General features: G+C 44.6%; 1 protein-coding gene across 2 annotated transcripts in view; it reads left to right on the top strand.

Moving 5' to 3' along the window:
- Positions 1 to 643: 643 nt before the first annotated feature.
- The window catches only part of LOC115137144 (dedicator of cytokinesis protein 10-like), a 179,486-nt gene continuing 165,714 nt past the window's right edge, over positions 644 to 14,415 (top strand). For both annotated transcript variants that reach the window (XM_065024655.1, XM_065024656.1), the window contains exon 1: positions 644 to 951. In XM_065024655.1, the coding sequence (XP_064880727.1) occupies positions 844 to 951 (108 nt within the window). In that variant the 5' untranslated portion in view covers positions 644 to 843. The remainder of the gene's footprint in view (positions 952 to 14,415) is intronic.

The following is a 14,415-nucleotide window of genomic DNA, read 5'->3' on the forward strand; positions in this document are numbered from 1 at the left end:
TGCAAAGTAGGGCTTGCTATTGGTTAATAGTTCAATGCAAAAAATACCAGAAAGGCATATTGATCATATCCGACGATGGCTTGTAATTCAATGTGGATATACAGTATAGTGCCCAACAATGTTGCAACCATGCTACAGGCGTTATGTAGCCTGTTATGATAATGCTGCCTATAGAAGAAGAAAAACCCCATTAATGACTGACTAGCACTAGCCTATTCCGCCACAAGAGGTCGCTGTGTTACCATTTTTCCTCCCTTCCTTTCCCTCCCTCCCCTCCAACCATGGTCCTGTGTAGACTGCTGATGAGTTAATGCCATTCTGGTGGTTATTCTCCTAGATTTCTCTCCTTGGTCTGGTCTAGACCTGTGGCAGAGATCAAATTGTAGACGTAATGGTCACTGTCATTGCAGGCCTATTAGAATTGTGCTTTATGACCAATTTGAACATTTCGTAGACTTGCATTCAGCAACAGATAGTCATCAATAGTGGGGTTGAAGCGTACTGTTTGGGAAAGCCCATCCTATGTTAATAGTTTAAAAAGGCTTCTTGCAGACCAGGGTTGGCCGCATGTGGTCTCGTTGGGCAGGGGGCTTGCCTTGGAGGAGATTGGCCATTAGTTCCGCTTCCTTTGACTCTAGCGCACGGGAATTAGTAGAATCTCGCTGAATAGGCATCTGTAGCCTACGCAAGCAGGGCTGCTGTGTAGTACTGGTAGCCTAGTAGGCGCAGCAGCGAGACAAGCAGGCGAGCAGAGCCGTCGCTGGCGTATACAGTGGATTTACAATAGACGAACGCGTTGAACGGCGCCACTTGAACCAGAGGAATAGTGTGGGCCGTTCTGAAATGGCAGCGGAATCGACCCGGAGATTCACGAAGAACCTGCTCAAGCCCGGGAGTGCGGCGGAGATAAGGCAGACGGCATCCAATGCTGTCAGACATTCGGCAATGACGGTGAGTCGATGGGGAAAAACAAAGGTTACGACTGCACCTTCTTCAGTAATGCTGAGTAGGCCTATATTATAGCGCTCGATGTGTAGGGTTCCCCCCTGTACCCTACAGTGACGCTATACAGCCTAGAGCCACCCATTGATTGTGAATTGACTGTTGGAGATGCGAGCCGCACCATTTGCACCCTGACCCCGACGTTCAGAATTGTGTTGACGCGATTTGGGTTTAATGAACACAGCTGGTACATTTGAATTGTGATATCAACTGTGATATGCCTGCATGTTTGCAGCGAAGGGAAGTTTGTCTTGATGCTGCAAGAGACAATGTTGCATTCGTGTAAAATGATTTCTTTAAATGGGCTACAATGTTGCATTTGATGAGGACATGGGTCGAGGTTTGTGAATGCTTATCCTTAATAACGTTACCCACCTCACGGTTTTACTCGTTTAGAGATTTGCTGCTTAAATCGAAGCAGCCGCCTATTCTCTAGTGATTTTCGGTATTTTCCATGCTGCCTCGTTGAAATAAATAAATAACGGTCCTGGTTGTAGCCTAGTCCTTGGCTTTCCGCGGGAAATGCCCTCCTGCCTTGAGCCGAGGATGCTGAATGACGTAAGCCGTAGTAACATCAGCCCAGTTTGTGTGTGTGTAAAGAAAAAAAAAACAGCGGTGCGATGGGGTGAGACAACGTAGCTTATTTTACCCCACCCATTCACACATTTCGGATGGATTGGCATTTTAATTAAGATACATTGGCTCTGGAAGATGTGTGTGTTGTACCTACCAGTGGAGGCTCCTCAGAGGAGGAAGGGGAGGACCATCCTCAGTGATTTTCATAAAAATTAAAATAGTGAAATATTGAAAGTTAGAAACGAATCTAAAACTATTAAATACATGAATATTTCACTCCAAAATGTATTTATGAATGTCAACAGTAGCCTCACACTCTGGGGTAGCACAATGGTGTAGTCAGAGGACAGCTAGTTTCCATTCTCCTCTGGGTACATTGACGTCAATGCAAAACCTAGGAGGCTCATGGTAAATCACCCCTTCCGTAGACTTACACAGTAATTATTATTATTATGACAACTTCCGAAGGACGTCCTCCAATCTAATAGAGCTCTTGCAGCATGAACTGACATGTTGTCCACCCAATCAAAGGAACGGAGAATGAATCTAGTACTGAAAGCATAAGCTACAGCTAGCTAGCACTGCAGTGCATAAAATGTGGTGAGCAGTTGACTCAAAGAGAATATCAATTGTTTAACAGTTTTGAACAGATTAATTTCTTCAAATATGAAGGAGAAGAGAGAGAGGGGAATATTTTGTTATATTTTTTGTTCACTTGCACTTACTTAGCTAGCGAACGCAGCAAGCTAGTTTAGCCTAATCAAACAGAGAAGGATGCTATGTTAGCTAGTTGGCCATGGCTATCCATCACCGGAACTCTTCCAAGTCAAGGCAAGCTTTTGGTTTGATTAAGTTATTGCCAATGCGGCCGGCCGGTGTAACTGCTAAACTGCTTACTGTACTTGCATGACTACATGATTGTTTGCTAACGAGTTCTAGTAGCTATGTTGACTATGACATTAGTAAATATGGTGACAACAATGTAGGCTGTGTGTAGCGGATAGTGGTTATGGCATGAAGGTTTGGCTTGAAAATTATTTTTTTTGCCTGGTCACAGTCCACAAGCAAAGGTGAAAGGAGGGGAGCGTGTAGTTGCGAGGAAGGAATATACAATGAGCAAAGGGATTATGCTGTCTGGATGTGACTGCTAGCAACGTGAACTGTGTTTACAGGTGATCAAGGCTGTAATTCGTTCCGTCGATTCTGTTTAAAAACATTTCTTAAAGTTAAGCAGACGGAACAAAATGGGGATGAACATACCTGAATTTGTCCAATAGAAATTCTTGTTTGCAACTGTTGGACTAATGATTACATCCTAGATTAGCTAGATGCAGGCAAGAGTGGGCAAGGTGATATTGAATGTGTCACTGTCTGTCACCATGATTACTCAAATTTGTCTCACAACCTGTGCACCTTTTGTTGTAAACTTTAATTCGTAGGCTATGTTGTAGCGACCTCATGATGGGGTGGGGGGGGAGAGATCATCGTCCCTCATCTTAAATGACACCGACCGCCACTGTCCCACTCCTCTTCAATGGCCAAAGTTGCTGGATATGGTTGGGAACTGGAACACACTGTCGTACACGTCCACCCAGAGCATCCCAAACATGCTCGATGGGTGTCATGTCTGAGTATTCATGCCATGGAAGAACTGGGATATTTTCAGCTTCCAGGAATTGTGTACAGATCCTTGCAACACGGGGCCGTGCATTATCATGCTGATACATGAGGTGAGGGTAGTGGATGAATGGCACAACAATGGGTCTCAGGATCTCTGTACGTTCAAATTGCCATCGATAAAATGCAATTGTGTTTGTTGTCCGTAGCTTATGCCTGCCCATACCATAACCCCACCACAGGGCACTCTGTTCACATCAGCAAACCGCTCGCTCACACAAATTCACTTTTAACCTGTTAATTGAAATGCATTCCAGGTGACTACCTCATGAAGCTGGTTGAATGTCAAGGGTGTGCAAAGCTGTCATCAAGGCAAAGGGTGACTACTTTGAAGAATATCAAATATATTTGGGGTTACGATATGATTTTTTGGGGGGTTACGATATGATTCCGTATGTGTTATTTCATAGTGTTGATGTCTTCACTATTATTCTACAATGTAGAAAAAAATAAAGAACAACCCTTGAATGATTCGGTGTGTCCAAACTAGAGGTTGACCGATTATGATTTTTCAACGCTGATACCGATTATTGGAGGACATTAAAAGCCGATACAGATTAATCGGCCGATTTTTAAAATTAATTTGTAATAATGACAATTACAACAATACTGAATGAACACTTATTTTAACTTAATACATCAATAAAATCAATTTAGCCTCAAATAAATAATGAAACATGTTCAATTTGGTTTAAATAATGCAAAAACAAAGTGTTGGGGAAGAAAGTAAAAGTGCAATATGTGCCATGTAAGAAAGCTAACGTTTAAGTTCCTTGCTCAGAACATGAGAACATATGAAAGCTGGTGGTTCCTTTTAACATATGTCTTCAATATTCCCAGGTAAGAAGTTTTAGGTTGTAGTTATTATAGGAATTATAGGACTATTTCTCTCTCTACCATTTGTATTTCATATACCTTTGACTATTGGATGTTCTTATAGGCACTTTAGTATTGCCAGTGTAACAGTATAGCTTCCGTCCCTCTCCTCGCTCCTACCTGGGTTCGAACCAGGAACACATCGACAACAGCCACCTTCGAAGCAGCGTTACCCAAGCAGAGCAAGGGGAACAACTACTCCAAGTCTCAGAGCGAGTGACGTTTGAAACGCTATGAGCGCGCACCCCGCTAACTAGCTAAACATTTCACATCACATCGTTACACCAACCTAATCTCGGGAGTTGATAGGCTTGAAGTCAAACAGCAGAGCAACTGGTAAAATGCACGAAAGTGCTGTTTGAATGAATGCTTATGAGCCTGCTGGTGCCTACCATCACTCAGTCAGACTGCTCTATCAAATCATAGACTTAATTATAACATAATAACACACAGAAATGTGAGCGTTAGGTCATTAATATGGCCGGAAACTATCATCTCGAAAACAAGACGTTTATTCTTTCAGTGAAATACGGAACCGTTCCGTATTTTATCTAAGAGGTGGCATCCATCAGTCTAAATATTCCTGTTACATTGCACAACCTTCAATGTTATTTCAGAATTACGTAAAATTCTGGCAAATTAGTTTGCAATGAGCCAGGCTGCTCAAACTGTTGCATTATACCCTGACTCTGCGTGCAATGAACGCAAGAGAAGTGACACAATTTCACCTAGTTAATATTGCCTGCTAACCTGGATTTCTTTTAGCTAAATATGCAGGTTTAAAAATATATACTTCTGTGTATTTATTTTAAGAAAGGCATTGGTGTTTATGGTTAAGTACACGTTGGAGCAACGACAGTCCTTTTTCGCAAATACGCACTGCATCGATTATATGCTACGCAGGACACGCTAGATAAACTAGTAATATCATCAACCATGTGTAGTTATAACTAGTGATTATGATTGATTAAGTTTAATGCTTGCTAGCAACTTACCTAGGCTTCTTACTGCATTCGTGTAACAGGCGGGCTCCTCGTGAGAAAGGTGGTTAGAGTGTTGGACTAGTTAACCGTAAGGTTGCAAGATTGAATCCCTGAGCTGACAAGGTAAAAATCTGTCATTCTGCCCCTGAACAAGGCAGTTAACCCAACCGTTCCTAGGCCGTCATTGAAAATAAGAATGTGTTCTTAACTGACTTGCCTAGTTAAATAAAGATTAAATAAAGGTGTAAAAAAAATATTTAAAACATTTGCAAAATCGGCGTCCAAAATGACCGATTTCCGATTGTTAGGAAAACTTGAAATCGGCCCTAATTAATCGGCCATTCCGATTTAATCGGTCGACCTCTAGTCCAAACTTTCGACTGGTACTGTATATGTGTATGTATAGACAGTATATCAATAGAACAGGTGTGTTGTCTGTATTTCAGGGCCGGGTACCGGGCGGAGGCCGGCTAGTAATGACTTTTTAAAACACTAATGGACTGCCGATTTTAAAAGCTGTTTTTCAGCCTCGGTCCCAGCTTTGATGCACCTGTACTGTCTCCGCCAACTAGAAGGAACAGGCCTTAGCTCATGTGGCTGACGTCCTTGATGATCATCTTGGCCATCCTGTGACACCGGGTGTTGTGGATGTCATGGAGGGCAGGCAGTGTGCCCCCGGTGATGACCGCACCACACTCTGGAGAGCCCTGCGTTTGCGGGCTGTGCAGTTGCTGCACCAGGCGGTGATGCACCACATTTCTTCAGCTTCCTGAGGTTGAAGAGGCGCTCTTTTGCGCTTTCTTTAGCACTCTGTCGACGTGAAGGGATCATTTCAGGTCCTCGGTGATGTGCACGTCGAGGAACTTGAAGCTTTTGACCCTCTCCACTGCGGCCCCGTCGATGGGGATAGGGGGCGTGCTCTCTCTGCTGTCTCCTGTAATCCACGATCAGCTCCTTTGTTTTGTTGACGGTAAGGGAGAGGTTATTTTCCTACCACCATTCCCCCAGGGCTCTCACTTCCTCCCTGTAGACCAGGGTTCTCCAACTTTGGCCCGCGTGTGGCTTTCTATTGAATTGTTGGACATAAGACTGTAAAAACACCAGCATATCAGCTCCAAGGCATTCCCGCTCATAATAGAGACACGGTATATATGTGATCGTATACAAATGTCAGCCGTTTTTGAAATGATTGTTTTAGTCAAATATTATATCTGTTTGGGCTTCTTACCGTCAATTTGCAGTCTACAAATTATTTGCAATTATGTTTCGGACCCCTGACCATCCGCTAAAGAGGAAATCAACCCGCGGCTGAATCTAGTTGATGATTCCTGCTTTAAGCTGTAGATTCAGTGTTGTTAATCGGGCCTACCACTGTTATGTCGTCAGCAAACTAGATGGTTGAGTTGAGTTGTAAACCATAAATATTGATGCATTACTAGCTCAAACACAATCTGCAAATTTGAGAAGTTAATTAGTGGGTAATGGTGATTTCAGAACCAAAGTGGGGTTGGATTTAGGCTACTTTGTCCCCCCTAATCTGATAGTGGTAGTGGCGTGATAGATGCTTAGTCTCCCTTATGGCTCACATCAGGTGCCTACATAGTATACCCCATAGACATACATCATTTACACACGCACACACACACACGTCAGCTCAGACAGATCCAGCCCAAAGAGGCCCAACTCATTAGCTATATCGGCAGCAGATTTGAATTTAGAATGGGAAATAAATGTGTTTATGCAACAAATGTGAGTGCATTGAACCAAATCGCATTGATTTCTTTCTCTAATCAAACCGAATTGCACCGAATCGTTTCAAACTAAATTCCAAACTAAAACGTATTGTTCCTGTATCATATCAGAACCTATGTATCTAGATACATATCAAATTGTCTTGAAAGGTAAAGATGTACATCCCTAGTGACTCGTTTCCCTGCAGATGAACTAAGATAAAGGTCAGAGTCACCCTCCATCTTTCCCCATAGGGCCTGCTGGGTCCTGTGCCTCCTGAGGCTGATCAGCTTCACTTTCTCATCAGCCCTGAGAACAGGGGGGGAGGGAAGGCATAGAAATATTATCTAGATTGTATTTATATGGGGGAGTGGAACATATAGAACAAATTAATATAGGACCTCTATGTAATTCTATGGAGGGAACCGCCCAGCCAGGATTAGTGTCCATTGGAATTGAAGTCAGTTTTAGGAAGTAAACTGAAATTCTATACAATTTCCTAGGGACTTCTCAATCAAGCCATTTTTGCATTTGAAATTCAAATCACTTCCTGGATTGACTGTCTACAATGTTAATGGACCTAAACCCTGTAACCTAGAAGCCAGTAGTAGCTAGTAACACACACATTTTGCTGCACCTGCTATAACATCTGCTAAACTGTGTACGCGACCAATATACTTTGATTTGATGACAGCCAGCCTCTCATGTACTTCAAGCGCCCTGACCACATAGTGGAAGATAGAATGTGTTGCTGATACACAATGGCGTTGGCATACTATAATAACAGTCGAACACTTCTATTATTTGTAATTAAATGTGACATTTTCCCGCCCCTTGCTTGATATCAGATCGAACTGCAATGTCAAGAGCTCTTGAGCTTGTCCACGGAGATGGCAAAGGCACACAATGTTGGAGTCCTCAGTTGGAGTCTTTCTCTTTGAGCTGTCTGACAGGCAAGTCTCTCGCTCTCTCGCTCTCTCTTTTCCAGATCTTCTACCTACCTCGAAAAGAACAAGAATGAGGATTTTGATACCTACCATCTCAGATTGTTCTGAAATTGTTTCTATCAGAAACAGATAAGATTTGGCATTCCCGCAACATCATTCTGTTGAAATATAATTTGATCTCTATGAAAGATAAACTGAAAACTGGTTCTGTGTCTGACAAGTAGTATCCCCTGTTCAGAGAAATTAGTCATGGAAGTTGTTAGGTTTATGTCTCAATTTACATCCTGATATTACCAGGTTGTGACCACTAGATGGTGCTGTTCCAGGTGATTATGTATTGTATTTTTAAGACCCCCCCCCCCCCCCCCCCCTCAATATTAGAGTGAAAGATGGTTTCCTTACCCTGTAAGCAGCCTATGGACATGATATGACAGCAATCCATGCGTTGGCTTTGTTTTCCACTGTTTCAAATAGGTACCATTCACTTGCATTGGATTTGTGCTACACATGGGGTGGTAAGTAGCCTAGTGGGTAGAGCGTTGGACTAGTAACCAAAAGGTTTCTAGATCGAATCCCTGAGCTGACAAGGTAAAAATCTGTTGTTCTGCCCCTGAACAAGGCAGTTAACCCACAGTTCCTAGGCTGTCATTGAAAATAAGAATGAGTTCTTAACTCACTTGCCTAGTTAAATAAAGGTAAAAAAAAAAAAACATGCAAAAAAGTTAGCATTTTAAACAGTGGCCAGGTAAACAAAACCAAAGCATAGGTTGCTGTCATACCTTGTCCATATACTGCTTACAGGATAAGGAAACCAATATGTAATTTGGGTGAACTATCCTTTTACCATTGAGGGGAGTGGGATTCTTTCAAATAAATATCCCCTAATAGTAGAAACAGTACCATCTAGTGGTCAGAAACTGGTAAAATCAGGATGTGGAATGGGACATAAACCTAGCAACTTCAATTCCCATAAACCTAGCGACTCATTTCTCTGAACAGGGGTTAAAAACCATCACCAAATTCACTGAGAAGACAAAACATAGGACGAAGAAACAATACTCCAAGCCACAGCTCCATACTACTTGTCAGACACATAGAACTTATACTGTATACTCCAGTGGAGGCTGGTGGGAGGAGCTATAGGAGGACGGGCTCATTATAATGGTGGGAATGGATTGAAACGGGGTTCCCATATGTTTGATGTATATGATACCGTTCCATACACTCCATTCCAGCCATTACAATGAGCCCATCCTCCATGGGGGGCTTTTGACAATTTCTTTGGATTCCTTATTGTTAAAGAAATGTTTGTTCCATATTGAGTGTTAGGTACTATATTTATTAAATATTCAATGAATCCTATAAACTTAAAAAAGGTCCATTTGGGTGCAATCAATTAACTTAATTTCTCAGGGCACAAATTATATTTCAACAAAATAATGGTGAAGGAATTGCCAGTCTTATATAGCTCTAACTACAGAAATGATTTCAGGGGCCTCCCGAGTGGCGCAGTAGTTTAAGGCACTGCATCGCTGTGCTAGCTGTGCCACTATAGATTCTGGGTTTGAGTCCAGGTTCTGTTGCAGCCGGCCGCGACCTGGAGAGAGAGCACAATTACAGAGCACAATTGGCACAGCGTCGTCTGGGTTAGGGGAGGGTTAGGCCGGCAGGGATGTCCTTGTCCCATCGTGCACTCCTGTGATGGGCCGGGCGCAGTGCACTCTGACACAGTCGCCAGGTGTACAGGGTGTTTCCTCTGACATATTGGTGCGGCTGGCTTCCAGGTTAAGTGGACATTGTGTCAAGAAGCAGTGGGGCTGTGGTTGGGTTGTGTTTTGGAGGACGCACGGCTCTCGACCTTCGGGAGTTGCAGCGACGAGATAAGACTGTAACTACCAATTGGATACCATGAAATTGGGGAGAAAAAGGGGGTAAAAAACTCCAAAGTATTTCAGATCATTCTGAGATGGTGGGTGTCATATGGCTTTCTGAAATGAAATGGATCCACGTGGGGGAGAGAGAGGTGAAGAGGTGCCAAGAAGAGAGAGAGCGAGATGAAGAGGTGCCAAGAGGGGAAGAGAGAGAGATGAAGAGAGCGAGAGAGAGTGATGAAGAGCTCTCTCGCTCTTCATCGCTCTCGCTCTCCCATCTCTCTCTTCTTCTCTTGGCACTTCTTCATCTCTCTCTCTCTTCCCCTCTTGGCACCTCTTCACCTGTCTCTCTCTCTCTTCTCCTATTGGCACCTCTTCACCTGTCTCTCTCTCTCTCTTCTCCTATTGGCGCTGCCCATCTCACGTTGGCTTTCCCCTCTATTTTTCCTCTCTGTGTGTTTCTCAGTCCTGCCCTGTGGCCTGTGCAGCTCCAAAACATTGGTCGTTCTCTGGGTTAGCTCAGGCTGACAAAGATGTTTAGTGTGTGTTGGTTTGAGTGCCTAGTAAATGCACACAATATCCTCTGCAGGCAAGAGAGGCAGGTCAATCTCTCTATGGTGCCTAATGGGGAAGTGTGTGGAGGGTGGTGTGTGAGGGGAGTGGGTGTTCGTGTGTTCCCGGGAGGGCGGACATAGTGTGTGTGCTAGTACCAGATTGTCATTGTTTGGACTAAGTCCTCCTCCGTCATCACGATCTGTAAACGGTAACTAGATGACAGCTGTCAGTCATCTAGAGGCCAAGCCTACCTGCTGTGTTCAACCTGCCCTATGCCCAGACGACTCCTAGAGGATGCCTGGGCACAGTGCCATGCCGGACCAAATGCCAAATCTCAAAAGACATCCTAGTATCACTATATAATGCACTACTTTTGACCAGAGACTATACAGAGCTGCCACATAGGCCTCTAGGTCGAAAGTAGTGCACTATATATATAGAGTAGGGTGTCATTTGGGAATCAGACACGGAATCTCTGCTGCCCTCCTGCCCCTTGTGTGCCCACTTGGGAGCGTACACACCCTCTTCCCTTGTGTGCCCACTTGGGAGTGTACACACCCTCTTCCCTTGTGTGCCCACTTGGGAGCGTACACACCCTCTTCCCTTGTGTGCCCACTTGGGAGTGTACACACCCTCTTCCCTTGTGTGCCCACTTGGGAGCGTACACACCCTCTCCCCTTGTGTGCCCACTTGGGAGCGTACACACCCTCTTCCCTTGTGTGCCCACTTGGGAGCGTACACACCCTCTTCCCTTGTGTGCCCACTTGGGAGCGTACACACCCTCTTCCCTTGTGTGCCCACTTGGGAGTGTGCCCACTTGGGAGTGTATACACCCTCTTCCCTTGTGTGCCCACTTGGGAGCGTACACACCCTCTTCCCTTGTGTGCCCACTTGGGAGTGTACACACCCTCTTCCCTTGTGTGCCCACTTGGGAGTGTACACACCCTCTTCCCTTGTGTGCCCACTTGGGAGTGTACACACCCTCTTCCCTTGTGTGCCCACTTGGGAGCGTACACACCCTCTCCCCTTGTGTCTTCCGATCCTGGCTTGCTTCCTGATCTGGCAGGGCTGTATGGGAATGGGCAGGTCAAGACTTGGATGGACTGGCTGACTGAGTACCGGACTGACGGGCTGCATCTTCCAAGTAGCCATAGTACAGATGTAGGAACTTAATTTGATCACCCTGTTGCAGGAGTACTTTCCTGCAAGGCAGGACATCCTAAACTTGTAGTGTATTTGAGGCTTACGAAAAATCTAGACACTCCTTCAAAAATGCCAATTAATTATAATCCACATAATACTGCTGCAGGATTATTTTCCTGCTGTAGCAAACTGGCTCAAATTAAGATCCTACATCTGTATGTACGGAAAGGCCACATAAACCTTAAAAGGTCGAACATGATTTTCCCTTTTTCTTCCGGCTCTTCTGGTTTCCATGCCCTTTAGTCTGTTTTTGTCCCATGCACATTGTCAGGGCTGGTGTGACTGTGTGAGCCTCTCTCCTTTCATCTCGCTCTACATCGTTCTTTCTCGTTCTCTCTCTCTCTCTACATCTGTCTGTCATTTGTCTGTCTGTCTGCCTGCTGTCTGCCTGTCTGTCTGCCTGCCTGCCTGTCTGTCTGTCTGTCTCACTGCATTCCCTGGGAGCAGAGATGGGAAAGGGTAGGAGGAGGGGCTATGGCAGGATGTGCATATGTCGAGGACCCCCCCTCCCCTCCCTTTCCTCTGTTCTTTTCTCCTCTCCACTACTTTCTTATTCTCTTCTCCTCCCCACTCCTTTCCTCTCCTCCCTTCTCCCTCTGTGTCCCCTGATGAAAAGAGCTCAGTGACTCAGTGACTCGGTGACAGGGCCCTCGTCTCTCCTCTCACTCTGGGGGGGGGTTGTTCTCTCTCTCGCTGTGGGAGGAGGAGGGGGTTGCCGAGAGGAATGCCACTGCTCTCCCACAACATCTGTATGCAGACTGTTCTCTTTCTCTCCTTCTCCTGCCCTCTTTCTCTCGCTGACCCTCTCCCAAACCTCGACCAATAGGACTCCGAAAGGTTCTCTTTTCCTCTTTTACACCACAAACATGTTTGTTTTACTATTTAATTGATTCCCAATCAAAATTCTATTTTCCTTAACCCAAACGTCTAATTCTAATCCTAAACCTAACCACCAAGCCTAAAATAGTGTTTTTCCTTGTGGGGCGAAGTGTCCTCACTTGTCACAATTTTCCTTGTTTAACTATCCTCTTGAGGACTTCTGGTTCCCACAAGGATAGTAGAGCCAAACAAACACACACACTCTCCTCTCTCTCCACTGGGGCTTATCCTCCTTCACTGCACCACTCTATAACACAGTAGACAGTAGAAACAGTGTAGAATGTAAGATGGCGCGGAAGAGGATGGCTGACCTTTTATATGCCCGTAACCAATCGTTTGCGTTGTTTGTAACTTATTTTTTGACTTCTTTTGTACATAATGTTTATGTTATTGTGTTACTTTTTATTATTTTTTACTTTGGTTTATTTGGTAAATATTTTCTTAAAGCGTTTCACGGTAAGGTCTACACATGTGACAAATAAAGTTTGATTCGATTTTGACCCGAAAATGCCAATAGGATCAAATATACCCACGATAGCATGAAATCTAATGTTAGATTGAAAGAAGTGACAGGAGAAATACAATACTGTACATGCAATAGAGAATGCTGGTGTTAAACATGTGCTTTCATCCAGAATGGCACCCTATTCCCAATGGGCCCTGGTCAAAAGTAGTGCACTAAACAGGGAATAGGGTGCCATTTGGGACGATGAGAGCAGAGGAAGTCCCTGCACTCACAGTGTAATTATGGTGAGTGGGAGTAGAGGATGAGTATGTAAGGGAGGGATGGAGAGAGGCAGTGCTCTTTAGTGTGTTATTGAGATGATGAGGTGCTGCGGGTTTCTCCTGCTAAACCCTCTAAATGTACCCTCCATATGGGAGTAACACACACACACACACACACACACACACACACACACACACACATACTCCCAGTAAGCTCTCCATCAATGTCTCTGGTGGCAAGAATCGAAAGTTATTAACAATTATAAACTGGGAGGTTCAAGCCCTGAATGCTGATTGGCTGAGAGCCGTGGTATATCAGACCGTATACCACGGGTATGACAAAATATTTATTTTTACTGCTTTAATTACGTTGGAAACCAGTTTATAATAGCAATAAGGCACCAAGGGGGTTTGTGGTATATGGCCAATATACCACGGCTAAGGGCTGTACCCAGGCACTCCGTGTTGCGTCGTGCTAAAGAACATCCCTTAGCCGTCGTATATTTTCCATATACCACACCCCCTCGTGCCTTATTGCTTAATTCTATACCGCAGTGCATCTGACTGAGACAGACAGACAGAGGAATAACAGTCAGACAGACACACAGGCAGACAGAGCAGTGACTGCCAGTTCACCCCATGTTCCACGGTCACCAGTCACGTCAGACTGAGTTCCAGACTACTTCTATGCCGTGGGCCCCTGTATATATATCTATATCTATGTCTGAGTCTCAGCGCTACGGATATGTCTTAAATGGCACCCTATTCCCTATATAGTGCACTACTTTTGACCAGGACCTAAAGGATTCCCATAGTACACTGCTTTTTACCAGTGCCCTATCTAAGGAATAGGGTGCCATTTAAGAACTAAGAATGTGTGTCAGCCAGTGCGGCTCAATGGTTGGTTTGGTGGTTGGAAGCAAAGCTCCTGTCATCCCAGCTCAGCTCCCTCTCCGTGACGCATCATCACTCCGCGTCAGGGCATGAGGACTTGCCTGACTGGTTACACTTTGTCCGTTTAGCCCTGTAGTCATCATCTGCGAGTTGTTCGGTCTCTGTCCCAAATTTCTGGGTGTATAGGGTGAACTTGCTCCTAGACGCTGATTTTGGGTCAGTTTAGCATTTTCCCCACTAAATGGTTGAGGTTAGGTTTAGGGGAGAAGCTAGATCTGCAACCAGGGGAAACCTCATCCCAGAGCAGTTTTCTTCACATGAATGCCACTTGGGGTTGCTTATGAAGTTGTGGGAACACCTACTGTTTTGGTAGTGTATAAAGCTACACACCATAAATGCTTGTGTAGCAGATGGCTAAGTAAGCATCGTTACTGCCTTCCTCAGTAGAGACTTGTAATAGTGCCGCCCCTGGCCCGCCACAACCATGGATTGGGT

The sequence above is a fragment of the Oncorhynchus nerka genome, linkage group LG11 (genome assembly GCF_034236695.1).
Source record: "Oncorhynchus nerka isolate Pitt River linkage group LG11, Oner_Uvic_2.0, whole genome shotgun sequence".
NCBI lineage: Eukaryota > Metazoa > Chordata > Actinopteri > Salmoniformes > Salmonidae > Oncorhynchus > Oncorhynchus nerka.